We start from the raw sequence: 17322 nt of genomic DNA, 5'->3' as shown, positions 1-17322 counted from the left end.
GTTTTACTAATTATGGATGCAAAAAATATATTCCAATTTACATTACGTACTGATCGCTTTATTTTGTGAATAATGTTCTAAAAACAGTAAGGGATAAAACTTTAAATAAAAAAATATATTCCAATTTACATTACGTACTGATCGCTTTGTTTTGTGAATAATGTTTTAAAAACAGTAAGGGATAAAACTTTAAATAATGTTTTAATTATTTAAATAAGATAAATATATTTAGTATTTTCATAAACGTTATTCGGCACGGGTGCATTTTATAAACGTAAATGAACACAAGCTCAGTTATAAATCATTAAACAGCTCCGGGCGCCGTTTGTAAACTTTATTTAGCTCCGGGCGCCGTTTGTAAACTTTATTTAGCTCCGGGCGCCGTTTGTAAACTTTATTTAGCTCCGGCGCCCTTTTTTCCTGCTCTGCGCCCATTAAACGTTATTTATTATGGGAGTGAATGGCGGCGCCCTTTTTGTCCACTAGCTGCCTGCGCCCTTTTTTCCCAGCTCCATGATTTATAGCCCTTTTTTCCTAACCTGACTTTCCTCCTAGGTCTTGTGAACAAGTGGTCCGTGTATAGATGCATTGTATAGTTACTGTTTACCATTTCTGGGCCTCCCATTGGCCGGGCGGATTATGAAGGTCTGCTGTCATCTGCAGCGCAGAGCGGCGGTGTTCGCCGCATGCGTCTGCTGTTGCCTGGGAAACGTGGGCGGGGACGGCGGCCGCCGCCTCCGCACACGTCACGCGTGCAGGTTCCCCATCGGGTCAGCCAGTTCGGCGGCCTGGTGGGAGTAACAGCAAAGCGTCCTTGGCAACCTGACCTGCCGTTTTCCTTCTGACTGATGGTGAGTGTGGGAGGGAGGTGGGAACATGTTCAAACGGACCTATTGGAGCCGATTAACTTAGTTCCCCATCAGGTCCGCTATGAGGATGGACCACATGATTGGTGTAAACAGTGTTTGAATTTGATTGGCTGATGTATAACATGTTGTGTATATAAGGCGTTTCTGTATTGGTGAAATTTGTTCTACTGCAAGACAGCTTAGCTTGATAAAGGGGCGGCTGCCCTGAAACGTCGCTATAATGGCTGTCATTGAATAAAAGAGCATATACTTACCTGATGGTGCCAGTCCTATCTGTTGGAACTATTACAACGCTGGAGTGTGGCCGGCTGGACTGTGGCACATCGCATTGAAACTATAGAGGAGTGTTACACCATAACTACCAATAAAACCAGTTATGATCACAATTACCTGTGACCCCCTTACCAAGAGAAAGAGCGCTGATCTATAAAGGGCACGTGGGCATCCATCCATATTGGCAGCAGAAATGATGATGCTGCAAGAAAGAAAATAAAGATAAGTAGACAAAAGTGATTAACCTGATATGGGCAACCCCGTACAACTGGACCCCAGAATGGCTCTTACCTATGAAAGTCTCAGGAGGTAATGAAAAAGCGTCCGTCCGCCTAGAAGTCTGCATAGGACGGAGGGCGCTAAGATGTTTAGTTTAAATATCATGTGCGCCGCCGCCCGGCCCGCCTCTCTCCGACGCACAGCCACCCCACTAATGGGAATCGCCGGGAGTGAGCGCATCACTTCCGCTTCCGCCCTGTGGAACGCGGCTGTGCGCCACCTGGAGCGCCCGGCCGGCAAACAAACAATGGGATACCCCTGCCCCGCGCGACGTCACATCCTCTACATGGAAGCCAGGTTATACTGCTGAAAGGATACGGCGACCCAGGCAAAAAGGGAGGAAAGATGCCCAACCCAACCACTCGTTTAGAGTGAGTATCAGACAGATAGGCATGACAATGATTATGAGCCACTATTAGTGGTTATTATACATTGCAACCTATGGACCCCCAAGATCAGCAGAATGGGGTCCCCACGTAGAAGCCTGTTTAAGGCCTACAAGTGGCATTGCACCAGGGGAGGCACCTGTACGGAATAGGCTACCTGATGCAGCCGGTAAGGGGGAAAATAATAAAAAATACCTGCAGGAATCACCTGCGACGTCCTGTGAGGTGAGGGACAGGAAAAAAAGACACGTATGGGAGGGTGTGGCAAATCTTTATACACATGTGTCCTGTGGGGTCATTGGGCGGAGCCAATACCTGTTGTGCTGACATGGAGGCATTAGGAAACAATATTTCTATGGTAGCACCCAGAAGCAGATTCGATGTTGAGTACTCAGAACAGGAAATAGCCTAAAATAGCCTAAAATTATTTTATATAATTTATTTGAAAAAGTAAAATGGTGCATTAAAAAAAATTATAGAAAAATGACAAATAATGTAGTCCACAGTAACGAAAAAGGAGTATTGTGAAAGTTAGTTACGTTTTTGTCTGTCCAGTCTTTAGGTTTACTGTGGATGCTTGGGGGTTTGCTGTGGATGCTTGGGGGGTTGCTGTGGATGCTGGGGGGGGGGGGAGGAGGGGGTTACTGTGGATGCTGGAGTCCCAGGGGTGTAACTAGAGGGGAGCAGCACCTATGATGGCAGGGGGGCCACAGAGCTGAGGGGGCCCCAACTACTAACCTTCCTATGATACGCACAGACTATTCTTTAAATCTGGTGTTTTTGTGGCTACACTTGTTATGGGGCGTGAAGATTATGGCCACACTTGTTTTGACCCTTGTGAGATGGGCTCCCGAGCTGTAATGGGCACCAAGGGAAGGGGTGTGAACACTTGGGGGGGCTCCATGAATTGGGAGTTGCATCCCTGTGGTGTCCTTTTTAACTTCAATGGAATTAGTCTTGCTTAAAGTGAGCCTCCAGACTAAAAATCTACTCAGCAGCACTGAAAAGGCTTGGTGTTTCTTTAACAGTTTCACAGCATCAGAACTTTGTTTTTCTTACCAAAGCATCATTTCTCCCATTCATCAGCCGGGACACCCTCTGGAAGGTATGGCTCCGCCCAACCTCTAGGAAACACAACCAAAAAGTATAAAAAGCTCCCGCCCCCCTTCATCTCCAGTTCTTTTGTGTTTCCGCCCGGGAACACAGCTAAAAATTCAGCTCCCATTTTGTTTTGTTATTTCCTCACCAGAGGGTGAGTTGAGCCCGGCACAGTACCTGGTCCAGTGGAAGAGGAGCGAGAAGTGCTGTTGCCATTGCGGGGAAGCGCTGATCGGAGAGTGCTGTTTCCCCGCCGCCTTCCTCCTGCGCGGCCGCTCTATGGGAAATTATAGCGGAGGAGCGCAGACGTCAGTTCCGCTGACGTCACAAGGAGGCGACCGGAAGTACGCGTACTTCCTCACATATGAGGCGGCGGCTTGGCGTGGCATGGCGTAGAGTATGGAGGAACAAGGGGCCAGCGCTTCTGCCGCCGCCGCTGCCACCGGCGCCGCTACCACTACTCCGGGCACCGCAGGCCATGGCACAACAGCTGCAGGTGCAGCAGGATCCTCTGCCTCTACCTCGACATCAACTAAGACGCAGTCTGAGGGTGGGGTGAGTGGGAGATTCTTCTCCCCAAAACAGTTCTGTTTAAATGAATGTAATATTAATGGGACTGTTGTTTTTTTTTCTCTTTTGTCTCCATTTATTTTTTTCTATAGACAAGAGTGGAGTCTAAATCTGCTACTGATAAACCTAGAGCTAGGAAATGTTGTCAGTGTGCTGCTAGATTGTCTTCTAGTTATACCAAATCCTTATGTCAGTCCTGCATTGACGCTGTTATAGCCTCAGAATCTTCAGCAATTTTTAAAAATGTACTTAAATCTGTAAAGAAGGACATTAATGAGACATTAGGTAAATTTAAAGAATCCCTTTTACCAGTACCGCAGGATGTAGCAGTAGCAGGGCCATCATCAGCTCCTTCTCATTCGGGGGGGTCTCAGGTACCTGCTCCCAATTTAGGGGACCCTCTCCCTCAATTACCTTTAAACTCTGATGCATTAGGAGAGGAGGAAGAGGAGGAAGATTTAGAAGGGAGAGAGGATTTCTCCGACAGAGAGGAGGGGGAAAGTATCATATCTGAGGGGGAATCGGATGTAGATTTGGAAAGAGCTGCTATTCAGTACTGAAGAGACAGATGAATTACTCAAGGCAGTATATGCCACAGAGCAAATTCCTGAGATTCAGGAGTCACTTTCGGCACAGGATCAGGTTTATTCCGGTCTTGCGCAAAAAACCAACAGGGTTTTTCCTTTCCACCAATCTTTGAAAGAGATCATTAATTCACAATGGCAGGAACCTGAACGGAAATTATTCATCCCTAAGTCTGCAAAAAAGAAATTTCCCTTTGCTCCGTCAGACATAGATCAATTTATTAAATGTCCTAAATTAGATGCAGCCCTCTCAAAGCACTCTAAAAATACTGATTTGTCTTTTGAAGATGCGGGGGTATTGAAGGAGGCGATGGATAAGAGAATTGAATTATCCTTAAAGAAGGCTTGGGAATCGGCAGCCTTTGCCTTCTTACCGAGCGTGGCATCTACATGCATTTCCCGTAACCTAAGAATATGGATGGATAATTTGATTGATCATGTCAAATCAGGCTCCGATTTGAATAATTATATCAAGTCCTTGCCTACGGTTTTGAAGTCGGTAGCCTTTTTAGCTGACGCCGCGGTAGAAATCGTTACAATCTCCGCGCGCACCACGGCTTTGATTAATGCAGCGAGAAGGGCTCTCTGGCTCAAAACCTGGGATGGGGATTTGACATCTAAAAATAGATTATGTACTATTCCCTTTGAGGGGAATCTTTTGTTTGGCAAAGAGTTGGAGAATGTACTCTCGCGTTCAGCTGAGAAGGGAAAGCAATTTCCAAATAAACGCAGAACGTTTAAAGTAAACAAATCAGGGTTATTTAACAGGCCATCCACGGGAAAGCCCAGGCAGCCAGCACAGCAAAAAAAGTGGTCCTTTCCCACCGGCAGAGGATGGGGGGGGGGGGGGGGGGTTTGCCCTCGCCAGACCTAGTCCCCCCAAAGAAAATAAATGACGCTCTACCAGTCGGGGGGAGGCTTCTTTATTTTTCGTCCCAATGGGAAGCCATCAGTCCAGATCCCTTTATTTTGAGTATAATAAAGGACGGGTATCGTCCACATTTTTCAGTTTTTCCTCCCCCCAGGAAGTTTGTAAACAGGTTTCCCAGGGATTCGGCCAAAGCCAGGGGCCTTGCGCTGGAAATTCAGAGTTTGATTTCAAGGGAGGTAATAATACCGGTGCCTCGAGCGAAGCATTTTCGGGGTTATTACTCCCACATTTTTTTGGTGACCAAAACCAACGGGGAGTTCAGATTCATCCTCAATTTAAAGACACTGAACCCTTATTTAATTTACAAAAAATTCAGGATGGACAACATCCACTCAGTCAGGGCCCTTTTGCAAGGGGAGGAATATTTTGTATCAATAGACCTCCAAGACGCATATCTTCACATCCCTATTGCAAAATCCCATCAGAAGTATCTGAGATTCGCGGTGCGAATGCCGGATCAAATATGTCATTTTCAGTTTCAGGCTCTCCCGTTCGGGATTTCTACGGCCCCTCGCATCTTCACGAAGGTGCTTGCAGAACCAATGAGACTGTTGCGGAGCCAGGGGATAAGTATTGTCCCCTATCTCGACGACCTACTTATTTTTGCCAAGCCAGAGGCGGTCCTCATACAACACAGGGATGTGGTGATTCAGACTCTATCTCAGTTGGGTTGGATCCTGAATTACAAGAAATCGAACTTGAATCCCACTCAGACCATCATTTTCTTGGGTTATGCGATCGACTCCATTCGACAGAGAATTTTTCTGACTCCTCAAAAGGTGGACAGATTGCAGACAGGAGTCAGAAAGCTTCTCTTGTCTCATCAAGTAGCAATTCGGGAGATCATGCGAATTTTGGGGTTAATGACAGCCGCCATTCCGGTGGTGAATTGGGCCCAGTCCCATTCGCGGGTCCTCCAGAATTGGTTACTGGTAAATTGGGACAAGACCAAAGAATCTTTAGATTTGGAGGTTCCCATTCCACTTCAAGTAAAAACGACTCTTCATTGGTGGCTTCAGTCCCGCAACTTGGAAGAGGGCAGAGTCTGGAGACAGGAAGACCCTCTACGAATCTATACCGATGCCAGTGCTTGGGGTTGGGGGGCCACTCTCATGGGTCTTCATTCACAGGGGAAGTGGCATTCCACAATTGCAGAGAGGTCGTCCAACTACCGGGAACTCTTGGCTGTAAAGGAAGCCCTGTTGGCATTCCGGGACAGAATTCAGGGTTATCATGTGCTTGTCTTTTCAGACAACATCTCCACGGTTGCATATATCAACAAACAGGGGGGCACCAGATCACAGAGTCTCTCCCTCCTGGCGTCGGACATTTTTCAGGCGGCAGAACGGAACCTGCTTTCTTTGCAGGCGGTCCATGTAAAGGGATCTCTCAACACGGAAGCGGACTTTTTAAGCCGCCAAATTCTCGACCACTCCGAGTGGGAACTAAATCAGGAGGTTTTTCTTTGGGTCACGGAAATTCTAGGAGTCCCGGAAATCGATCTCTTTGCGTCTCCAGCAAACGCAAAGATTCCTCAGTTTTTTTCCCTTCACAACAGCAGGAGTTCTCTGGGGTTGGACGCTCTCTCTCTGCCCTGGACCTTCAATCTAGGTTATGCGTATCCGCCTCTCAAACTTTTACCCCAGGCTCTAGCGAAGGTGCGAAGAGAAGGCGTAAAGCTGATTCTCATAGCGCCAGTGTGGCCCAAGAGGCCTTGGTTTTCCACACTTCTGAGTCTCTCCATTCAACCGTATCTGTGTCTCCCTGTCAGGCGGGACCTTCTTCGGCAGGGTCCTATCTTACATCCCAAACCGGAGTTGTTCAAGCTGGCGGCATGGACCCTGAGAGGCTAATTTTAAGGAGCAAAGGGGTTTCGGACAAGGCTATTGATGCCTTGCTAAAATGTAGGAAACCAGTTACCCACAAAATTTACAGGAAGGTGTGGAAGGTATACACTTCTTGGTGTGCTACTAATAAAAGAGTCCAATCCGAGATAGGGACGATTCTTGACTTATTTCAAAGTGGGGTGGAGATGAAGTTAGCCTTGAGCACCCTGAAAGTACAATGCTCTGCTCTATCGATCTTACTAGACAGACCCCTGGCACAGGAAAAATTAATCAAAGATTTTTTTCGGGCTGTGCACAAATCTTTCCCATTGAGGCAGAAGGTTATGCCTCAGTGGGATTTATCGCTAGTCTTAAGAGTATTATCCAAGGCCCCATTCGAGCCTATTGATGAAATTGACATAAAGCTTTTAACATTTAAAGTTGCCTTTCTCATAGCCATTACTACGGCCAGAAGGCTAGGGGATCTTCAGGCCCTATCGATTAAGGATCCTTTCCTTACTATTTTCCCGGATAAGATCGTTTTTACGTCTTGATCCGAATTATTTACCAAAGATTTCTTCGGACTTTCATAGATCACAGAATCTAGTGATTCCCTCGTTTTGTGATAATCCTTCCTGTGCCAGAGAACAGGAATTCCACTGTTTAGATGTTAGGAGAGCTCTTTTAACTTACCTCTCAAGAACTAGAGAATTTAGAAGGTCTTCACATTTATTTGTGTTGTTTATGGGACAGAATAGGGGGCAGCAGGCTTCTAGACAGACTATCGCCAGGTGGATTTGTCAGGTTATCGCTCTAGCTTATGAGATATCAGACTCCACTCCACCACCTACTATCAAGGCACATTCAACTCGGTCCATGTCGACCTCCTGGGCAGAGAGAGCGGGAGCCACAATACAGCAAATATGTCAAGCGGCAACTTGGTCAAATCCTTCCACTTTTGTCAAACATTATAGAGTGGATGTCCTGTCTCAACAGGATCTGTCGTTTGGCAGGAAAGTGCTTCAGTCTGTGGTCCCTCCCTAGGTGGGTGTTTTCTTGTGTATCCTTCCAGAGGGTGTCCCGGCTGATGAATGGGAGAAAGCACCTGTTAGTCTTACCGGTAACGGTGTTTCTGTTCAGCAGCCGGGACACCGTCTACTGCCCACCCTTTTTCTGTCGCACTTCCTTATACCTACTCTTTCCTTTCCAAGGGTCACTAGGAGGTGCTTCGCTTCTCCTTTTTTTCTGGTGTTCCGGTCGGTTTTTTCTTTATATACACTGGAGATGAAGGGGGGCGGGAGCTTTTTATACTTTTTGGTTGTGTTTCCTAGAGGTTGGGCGGAGCCATACCTTCCAGAGGGTGTCCCGGCTGCTGAACAGAAACACCGTTACCGGTAAGACTAACAGGTGCTTTTTAGCTGCATTTTTAGCTAAGCTCTGCCCCATCAAAGAAATCTGCCTGGGTGGTTTTTCCCTGATGCTGTGCAAAGCATGATGGGATTTCCTATGTTTGTTCACGTTGCCTAGCAACTGGGAGGGGTGATCAGAACACAGGACAGTTGGCACTGTCTCATGCTCCCTGTCACCTCCTTTCAATCAAAAAGATGGCTGCCATCATGAAATCAAACATTTGCCTGTTCATTTAAAACCGGGTGGGTAAGAGCTTATATTACCTATCTATTTTAATTAACATAACTTAATGACAGTATGTTTCGGCTGGAGTTCCTCTTTAACCTTCCTGAGACTCTCTACACAGCTCCATTTGTTTTTTTTTAATGAAAGGCTACTCTGGATTTGGTCAATGGCCTTTAAAGAGACTCAGAGTGTTGGGGAGGAGACTCTAGACCAGTGATGGCTAACCTTGGCACTCCAGCTGTGATGGAACTACAAGTCCCATGAGGCATTGCAATACTCTGACAGCTCTAAGCATAACTCGGGAGGCAGAGGCATGATGGGGTTTGTCACAGCTGGAGTGCCAAGGTTAGCCGTCACTGCTCTAGACCAAAACAGGAACTTTCTCACACTAGAAAATGAAGTCCGTTTTTTGTTATTATTTTTCGTACCTCTTTGTATAAATGAATTGAGATGTTGTTTCCTCTGGTTGGTTAGGTCTGCGTGATCTCTATTTTACTGAAACACTTTGTGATGTGACCATCGTGACTGAGGGCAGAAGGTTTCTGTGCCATAGGTAGGTTTTCATGTTGTTGTTGTTGTTTAGATATGTTAAAGTGGATCCAAACCATATAATTTTTTTTTTTTTTTTTATTTTTTTTTTTTTATTCAAAATATTTAGTTGCACCCCTCTGACACATACAAAGATAAATAAACACTCCTTCAAGCCTATGAGCATTTCAGTGCATGCTTTTCACCCTTCTCTTTCCATAACTAGGGTTATACAGGTGGCAGCCATTAGCAATTCTTCCTTTGCCGGACACCACCTACTCCACCAGTTTGCCGGATTCTGCCCCGGCAATGTGAAAGGAAGGGAGGGGTTCCTCCAATAAATCTAAAATATTTTAGATTTGTCATTATGCAGCTAAAAAAGGCTGCTATTTTTTACTATTAAAGTAGATTTTGTTTCTGAAATCTTGTATTTTTAATATGGATTTACTTTTAAGTGTAAAATGAAAAATGGGACATAGATCTCTTCTGAATTAGTCACGTTAAAGATGCACATGGAGGTAATACTCTTGTTTAGAAAGAGGTTTCAAAGACCACTGCAACTGGCCCTTTGGGAATGAATGACCAAAAGATTTCTGTGTATTTTTGGAGAGATAAACGATGATCTTAAGCTGGTCATACACTAGTCGATGTGACCATCAGATAGATCCCTCTCAGTTCATTCTGTAATCAGTTAGGGATCTATCTGATCGAATTGATGATCATCAAAGCAAGAGGGACGCCTTAAGACACACCCCTGCCACACTTCCGGACACATTGCTGCCACACCCCTAGGCATGCATACCACAAGCAATCCATAAGCAAAAGATGTAGCTTTATAATTCACACCACACTAGTCCTTTCTAGGCACGGTGTACCCTCCCGGCTTCCAGCCCTACTTGGTAAGGCCATCTTCTCACGGACTAATGCACTTTACTGTCTACTGACATATTTGTAATCATTTGTAGGTGTTTTTGTACGGATTCTGTGTGTGCGGGGCTTGTGTGCATGGGCAGATCCAGCACTTTTGGCTGGGGCTGGACATGCACGCGATCTCCGCACGCACCCGTTTGTGTTTGATTTGATTTATTTCACTACTTTTTTCTTTGCAGGGTGAAGTTTATTTATTTTGTAGTCATTTGTAGCATGTTTTCACTTTCTAGGACTATGGACATATGATTTGTCCTCATCTATTTGCACAGATTTTACTTGTACAGTATCTGTATTCAATTGTGCACCAGGCACTTTGCTATAGGACATTTTGCACTCAGCACTTTTTGGTCTTTCCTAAAATATTGGATATCATCATGAATTATTGTATTATCTTTGCAGTTGAGCTGGAATATCAATTACTATTGCTTTGAATCGGGGGATTTTAATTGTTTTTAATTGTTTTATTTGGATTGCAAAATAAAAGTTGTTTATATCTTTACACTATACATGTGTAGAGCTGTTTTTTGAGATCTATAACTAGATGTGGACACACATTGGCATCTTTTCTTAGAACAAATGTTTATGGTTAAGCCATTTTGCGTGTCTCTTGATACCAAGTTTACGTGCGCTCATCAATTTTTGAATTTAGTTTACACTAGTCATTTCTATCATCGTTCGGTTTCCTTAAAGGGGCACTATGGTGAAAAATTTGAAAATGTAAAATATGTGCAAACATAACCAAATAAGAAGTACGTATTTTCCAGAGTAAAATGAGCCATAAATGACTTTTCTCCTATGTTGCTGTCACTTACAGTAAGTAGTAGAATTCTGACAGAAGTGACAGGCTTTGGACTAGTCCATCTCTTCATAGGGGATTCTCAGCAAGGCTTTTATTCTTTATAAAGATATCCCCTAAAAAGGATTTAAACCATGATGATGATCAGCTTCCCTGCTCCCTACACAGTTTTTTGGCAGTTGGACAGAGTAACTACCATTCACTAAGTGCTTTTGAAAATAAATAAATCCCTTAGAATCCCCTATAAAGAGATGAACTAGTCCAAAACCTGTCACTTCTGTCAGAATTCTACTACCTACTGTAATTGACAGCAACATAGGAGAAAAGTAATTTATGGCTCATTTTTACTCTGGAAAAAATGTACTCCCTATTTGTATGTTTGTAAATATTTTACATTTCACAATTTTTTTTTTCCATATAGCCCCTTTAATATTAACCTTTTGGAAATAAGAAATGCATCAGTTTAAAGTTAAGAGTCAATTAAACACATCCTTTAAGTAGAAAAATACAAATGTTCACTTAGATCTTTACATCAGTCCTGAAAGAGGAACACGTGAGGAAGATGGATTTGGTTCCCAAAGAGGGACTTTCCTTCCAAAAAAGGGACAGTTGGGAGCCATGTCTCTCCACACACACAAGTTTCCAAAAGATTTCAGAATCTCCCTACTAAGGTCTCTTTCAGATGGAAGACTGAACTGTGAGCAATTCAACATCCTATCTGCCTCCCACAAGCGCCAATCAGATGCAATTTTCAAGTGCAGCTAAATGGCAGCATTAGTAACACTGCCTGACATGCAGACATCCATGAAATGTCCCATCTGAGCACAGCTATGACTCCATGAGGAGCCCCCTGTCTACTGCCAGTACCAAGCTCAGCCAATGCACGAGCAGCTGACGAGCAGTGAATGCACTGCATTCAGTCATCTGTCTGAAAGAGGCATAACCCACCCTCCCATCCTACCCCTAGCACTAACCCCATGCACCTATGCCTAACATTAACCTCTTCCCATATCTGCATCTAACATTAACCCCCAATCTACACCTAATATTGTATAGCTAAGCGCATCAGCCAGTAATGCTCTGGTGTAGCTGATGACATTAGTCTGCTATAACTGTACTGAAGCCGATCAAGTGTTTGGCTACCATGTATAATAGCAGAGCTCTACTGCCCTTCAAGTGGTTTCCAATATCCGGAGTTCAACTATGTAATAGCCAAACTCTGTCACTGATATATGGAGGTTTGCTATATAATAGTCAGAGTGCAGCAGTGATTAATCATCACAGCTATAGCTTAACCCTGGATAGTGTACTGGTTAAGGGTACCGCCTTTGATATGGGCGACCAGAGTTCAAATCCTGGCTAGGGTCAGTACCTATTCAGTAAGTTCAAGGAAAGACTCATAAAACACTTCAGGGTGGCCTCTTGAGCGCCTTCCAGTGGCTGCATCTCTTGAGCGCTTTGAGTCCGGCAGGAGAAAAGCGCTATACAAATATTCTGATTATTAACCCCATTGCCGGGCCGCGCCTGGGCGGGTGCTGCGGGTGCATTGCACCCAGGTGCCTTGTTCTGACAGGTGCCAGTGCCCGGCGGGTCCGGCGGAAGACGGGCAGAAGAAGTCCTATCATCTCCCCATTCCCAGCAACACACTGTGTGCCTGACGTCACGTAGACGTTGGCGCAGCCCAATCGGGAAACAGGCAGCTGGGGGGAGGAGCCGATGACGCGCAGCTCAGTGTGTGAGACTGCTGCGGCCAACTGCCCGCCCGACCTGACCCGTGGACAGATCAGAAGCATCAGCGCTGCCAGCAAACAGCACAATGAGTGCCCGCAGTCGCAGCCCGCTCCTCCTAGTGCCGCCCGCCGCCGTGGTCACACAGCCTGGTGCTGCCAGAGGAGACAGACGGAGGAGGAGGACAGACAGGCTGACTGAGCCAGGCCCAGCAGTGTGTGAGTGCCGCCGATATCCTCCTCCTCCCTCCTCCACCCAGACCCAGAGACTCAGGTGAGTGAATTGCTGTGCTGCCTGCCAATAAGACTGCATTTGTGGGGAAATCGCCTGCTGCCGATTGCATTTGTGGGGAAATCTGCTGCTATTAAGATTGCATTTGTGGGGAAATCGACTGCTGCCAGTAAGATTGCATTTGAGGGGAAATCTGCTGCTGCCAATAACATTGCATTTGTGGGGAAATCGACTGCTGCCAATAAGATTGCATTTGTGGGGAAATCGACTGCTGCCAATAAGATTGCAATTTTTTTGTTATAAAAAAAGTTTTTTTCTGTTTTGAACATGGTAATGTCTGTCTAGTCAGTTTATTTATCTTTAGATTGGAAAATGGATTGAGTCATTGCTATGCATGGAAGAGGGGTAGGAATGGGGTATCACATGCATGTGTAAAGAGGTGGAAGGTGTGGGTGTGATTAGGCAGGACACGGGTGTGGTTATGTGGTTGGGCGTGGTTAATTTAACCACTCCCATAGGCGCCAGAGAAAATCTTGCACCCAGGTGCCAGGCACTTCAGGCTCACCCCTGCCCATTGCCCAATTTACTCATTCGGCACCACCATAGCTGCAAATTACATTGGGTGTCAATGCCGCTGCTGAGAAAATTACTTTGCAGTCTTTTATTATGAATGCAATATAAATATTTAATAAATACAGAAAATTATTAAAAGTAACAATCCTTGAGAGAGAGTGTAAAATAAAAGGTAAAACAAAAGATTAATACTTAGAGTTTCGAAAGAAATATGTCCCCTTTTTTTTTTTTTTTTTTTCACGGAAGTTCAAGGCGTTCCTTTGTTTCAGGTTAGGAAGCCAGCCTTATGGCCCTCTGCTAGCTTTAGTGATGTTTAATAGAGGACTGCCTGCTGAAATTGCTGTGGGTTTGTTATCCAAACTTGCTCTTAAGGGGGGAGCTCAGAGCCAGATTTTATTTTTGGCGGAAAGCTTAAAGGGACACTGAGCAGTGCAGAAACTATGGAAAGATGCATATCATTTTTAAAGCTCTTTCTCCTCTTTCCAATGATATATAAACCGCCGCCCTATGCCTTTTTTGTTTTCGCTATTTTCGTGATTGAAATTGCAGCTGCCGCGAATTCGATCGCGAAAATAGAGAAAGCTAAAAGGCGTAGGGCCGCGGTTTAGGTGTTGCCAGAAAGCGGAGAAAGAGCGCATTAAAATGATATCTATCTTTCCATAGTTACATTGTATTACACAGGGCGACTTTTTCTACTGAATGGAGCTGCTGACTTTGAGAAAAAGTCGCCCTGTGTAATACAATGTAACTATTGTTGCTGTTGCTGGGTATACCAGCTGCATAGATGAAATATGAGGAGATTAAACATGAGGCGAGTCTTTGCGAAATAAGTGATTAGCGTTTTCCGTGGGTGATTTTCTTTCCCGATTTAACGTGGAAAAATCCATTGGACAAGCACACACGTTTTTTGAGCGATCGTGATTAGCGGTTCTATATATGCTAATGGTGATCGCTCCAGAATTGCCTGAAATATGTTGAAGGTAACGCATTTGCGATTTAGTGATAATCGCTAAACGCACTGCCATAGGTTACAATAGCGTTTTTAAAAAATGCTAGCATTTTGCGATGAGCGGGAATTGCGCGATTCCCATTTAAGTGTGAATGGGCCCTTATGCTGGTCGATTCTGCGTCCGATCGTTTTGCCCGCCGATTCTCTTATCTTTCGCTCGTTTTTCTTAGCTTTTTTTTCAATTAACGTCAGTGGTGAATGGAGCGGCAAAACGATCAGACATGTTGGAAATTATCTATCGAGCCATCTTAAAGGTACTCCAAGCACCTCTAATGGGTATGCCTTTAAGACTCCGACCAGTACTGCAAAGTACTTAGATGCATACCTTTCTGTAGCTTGTGCTCTCCTCTTTCATTTGATGCCTTAATTGTCGTTCTACAACAAATAGTTTTCGTTCGATTTCAATTTAAAAATTGCGGCTGCCATCTTGGCTATGTTATAACTTCTGGGTCACCCCTGTCTTCTCTGTTAGAGAAGTGCTCACTGAATAAAGCAGGAAGAGGAAGTGACACATGGCTGTTGCAAGAGGCTCATCCAGAGGGGTCATAGCACTACTTTGTTGGAAGTCGTCTGGCTTAAAGGCATGCCCATGAGAGGTGCTCAGAGTCCATTTAAATTAATAACTTAGAATCGAGCCGTGTATTCCCAGCATAACAGGGACATCTTTTGTTCCTGTTAAAGAAAAACATTGGCCTCCCAGGACAACGGCTTTAGTCATGTGAATAGAATCTGCTGGAATAGCTAGACCCCAGCTGTTTGCTCTGTGGGTCCCTATACATGCAATCTAAATTGGAGTTGACACACAATCAGAAAACCGATTGATTGCGTTTCTTCACGAGTCGATTGTTTCCTCATGCTTTGTTTGTGACACTATGCTCCAGAGATGTGCTGATCTCTATTCTGTGTCTCTGCAGGGTTGTCCTGGCTTCAGTCAGCCCCTATTTCCGAGCCATGTTCACCAGCTGTATGGTAGAGTCTCAGCAAGGAGAAGTTTCTCTCCTAGATGTCTCCGCTTCCATCATAGAGACCATCCTGCACTTCATATACACCGGAGAGGCTGCCGTCACTTTGGACAATGCTGAGGATCTGTTTACTGTATCCAGCCGCCTGCAGATTACAGCCATGCAGGAGCAATGCAGCAGGTGAGTCACTGATGTGTAACACGGGAGATACATTCACACAGGAAGAGAGGAATCTGTACAAATATTCTTCTTCTCGACCAGCTGGGAATTGCTGTAAAATTAAAAACTAAATAAACGTTTTTCATATTCCTAAAGTCCTCTGAAGCCACTATCAATGAAATTTTAAAGGACCACTATCACGAAAAAAGTAGCCAGTTAAAATCTGACAGAACCGACAAGTTTGGGGCCTGTCCATCTCCTCATAGGGACTTCTCAGGGTTTTCTTTGAACCACAGTTTAACTGCCAGAATAGTAAGATGCCAGCCTCCCTACTCACTTGCACACTATTTTGTCAGTTAGACTTTGCAACTTCTCTGTGGCGTAGCAATAGGGGGTGCAGAGGTAGCAACCGCGTCGGGGCCCTTGGGCCAGAGGGGCCCTCCTTCAACTACAGTATCAGCTCTCTATTGGTCCTGTGCTCATAATAATCACTTCTATAGATGCTTTGAATAGTAGTAATCATCAACAACCTGTTCCCCATCCCCTTCTTGCACCTCTAACACTGTAGTTGCCATTGGCAGGGTTTGGTTCGCCGTATCAATTGCTTGGGGGGGGGGGGGGCATGTAAAACTTGCATTGGGGCCTATAGCTCCCTAGCTACGCCACTACAACTTCTGTTCAGAAAATGTTGAAAACAAAGAAAACCCGGAGCATCCCCCATGAAGAATTGGACTGTCCCAAAACCTGTCTTATAACCGCCTACTTTTTTTTCACAATAGTGGTCCTTTAAAAGGCACATGACTATGCGAATACAATACACTTTCAAGTCAATCGTTGGCAAGCAACGTCTTTATACGAGAGGGATATGGAGGCTGCCATATCTATATTTACTTGTAAACAATACTAGTTTCCTGGCTGTCCTGCTGATCGTGTGTGTGTGTGTGTGATATTCACACTATTGCTACAAACCTTAAATAGATCAGCTGTAGCCAAACAGATTAGCAGGACTGCTAGGCAACTGGCATTATTTAAAAGTAAATAAATATGGCAGCCTACATATACCTCTTGCTTCAGGTTCCCTTTAAAGTGTACCATAGTCAGAGATGAAAAGTTTAAAAAAAAAAAAAGTCATACATACCTGGGGCTTCCTCCATCCCCCTCTGGCCGGATCGCTCCCTCAGTGCCGTCCTCCTCCTCCTGGAGCTTCAGTAAAGGGTCCTGGTATTTTCAGCCAGTTGGTGAATGTGCGGTGTGGCTGCACACGCTCCACCGTCTCGCTCCTGCAAACAGGAAAGTTCGGCGTCTGCGCAGTAGGCTACCGGTGAGAAGGGGGCAGCGAGCGGCCGGGCCCTGCATGTGCAGTTAGCCTGGCCAAGATACCGGGACCCCTAATCAAAGATCCAGGAGGCGTGGGACAGCGCCGAGGGGACGATCAGGCCAGAGGGGGCTAGAGGAAGCTCCCCCCCCCCCCCCCGATTTTCTCATACTAGCCTGTTAAGAGTTGATGCCTGAGTGAAATCGCTGCATCCCCTCGGCAGATGACAGATTTATTAGAGGATTAAGCCCTGCAAAGCTCCAAGGCTCTCAGGGCTTCACTTCCTCGAAGAGGCTGAGCTTTAGGCCCCATTCACACTTAGAAACGCAAAACACCGGAGATTTTTTCCAGCGTTTTGCAGGAGTGATTTTTCCGCTATTTCACGCGGAAAATCACTGAACACTGCAGCGATTTTGCCGCGATCGCGTTTAGTGCTTCTTTAGCACTGAAACGCGATCACCTGAAAATGGTGCAGGCAACGCGTTTGCGTTTCATGTTTTTGCCTGTTTTGGAGCGATTTGCAGAGATTAGCAAGGATGCTAACCAGGCAATCCAAAAGTTAAAATGACTATTACTTGTTGATAAATGATCATTCCCCAGTTCACCTGACTTATTTGGTACACAAAAGAAGTTGCAGGGC

The 17322-nt window shown here is 45.2% G+C and overlaps 1 protein-coding gene across 1 annotated transcript in view; it reads left to right on the top strand.

Moving 5' to 3' along the window:
• The window catches only part of LOC137561024 (kelch-like protein 24a), a 90911-nt gene that overhangs the window by 19015 nt on the left and 54574 nt on the right, over positions 1-17322 (top strand). The window contains exons 2-3 of the mRNA XM_068272237.1: positions 8926-9004; positions 15161-15388. Of these exons, the coding sequence (XP_068128338.1) occupies positions 15198-15388 (191 nt within the window). The 5' untranslated portion in view covers positions 8926-9004; positions 15161-15197. The remainder of the gene's footprint in view (positions 1-8925; positions 9005-15160; positions 15389-17322) is intronic.

Source organism: Hyperolius riggenbachi, chromosome 3, assembly GCF_040937935.1.
Source record: "Hyperolius riggenbachi isolate aHypRig1 chromosome 3, aHypRig1.pri, whole genome shotgun sequence".
Lineage (NCBI taxonomy): Eukaryota > Metazoa > Chordata > Amphibia > Anura > Hyperoliidae > Hyperolius > Hyperolius riggenbachi.
This window is presented reverse-complemented; position numbering and strand designations above follow the sequence as displayed.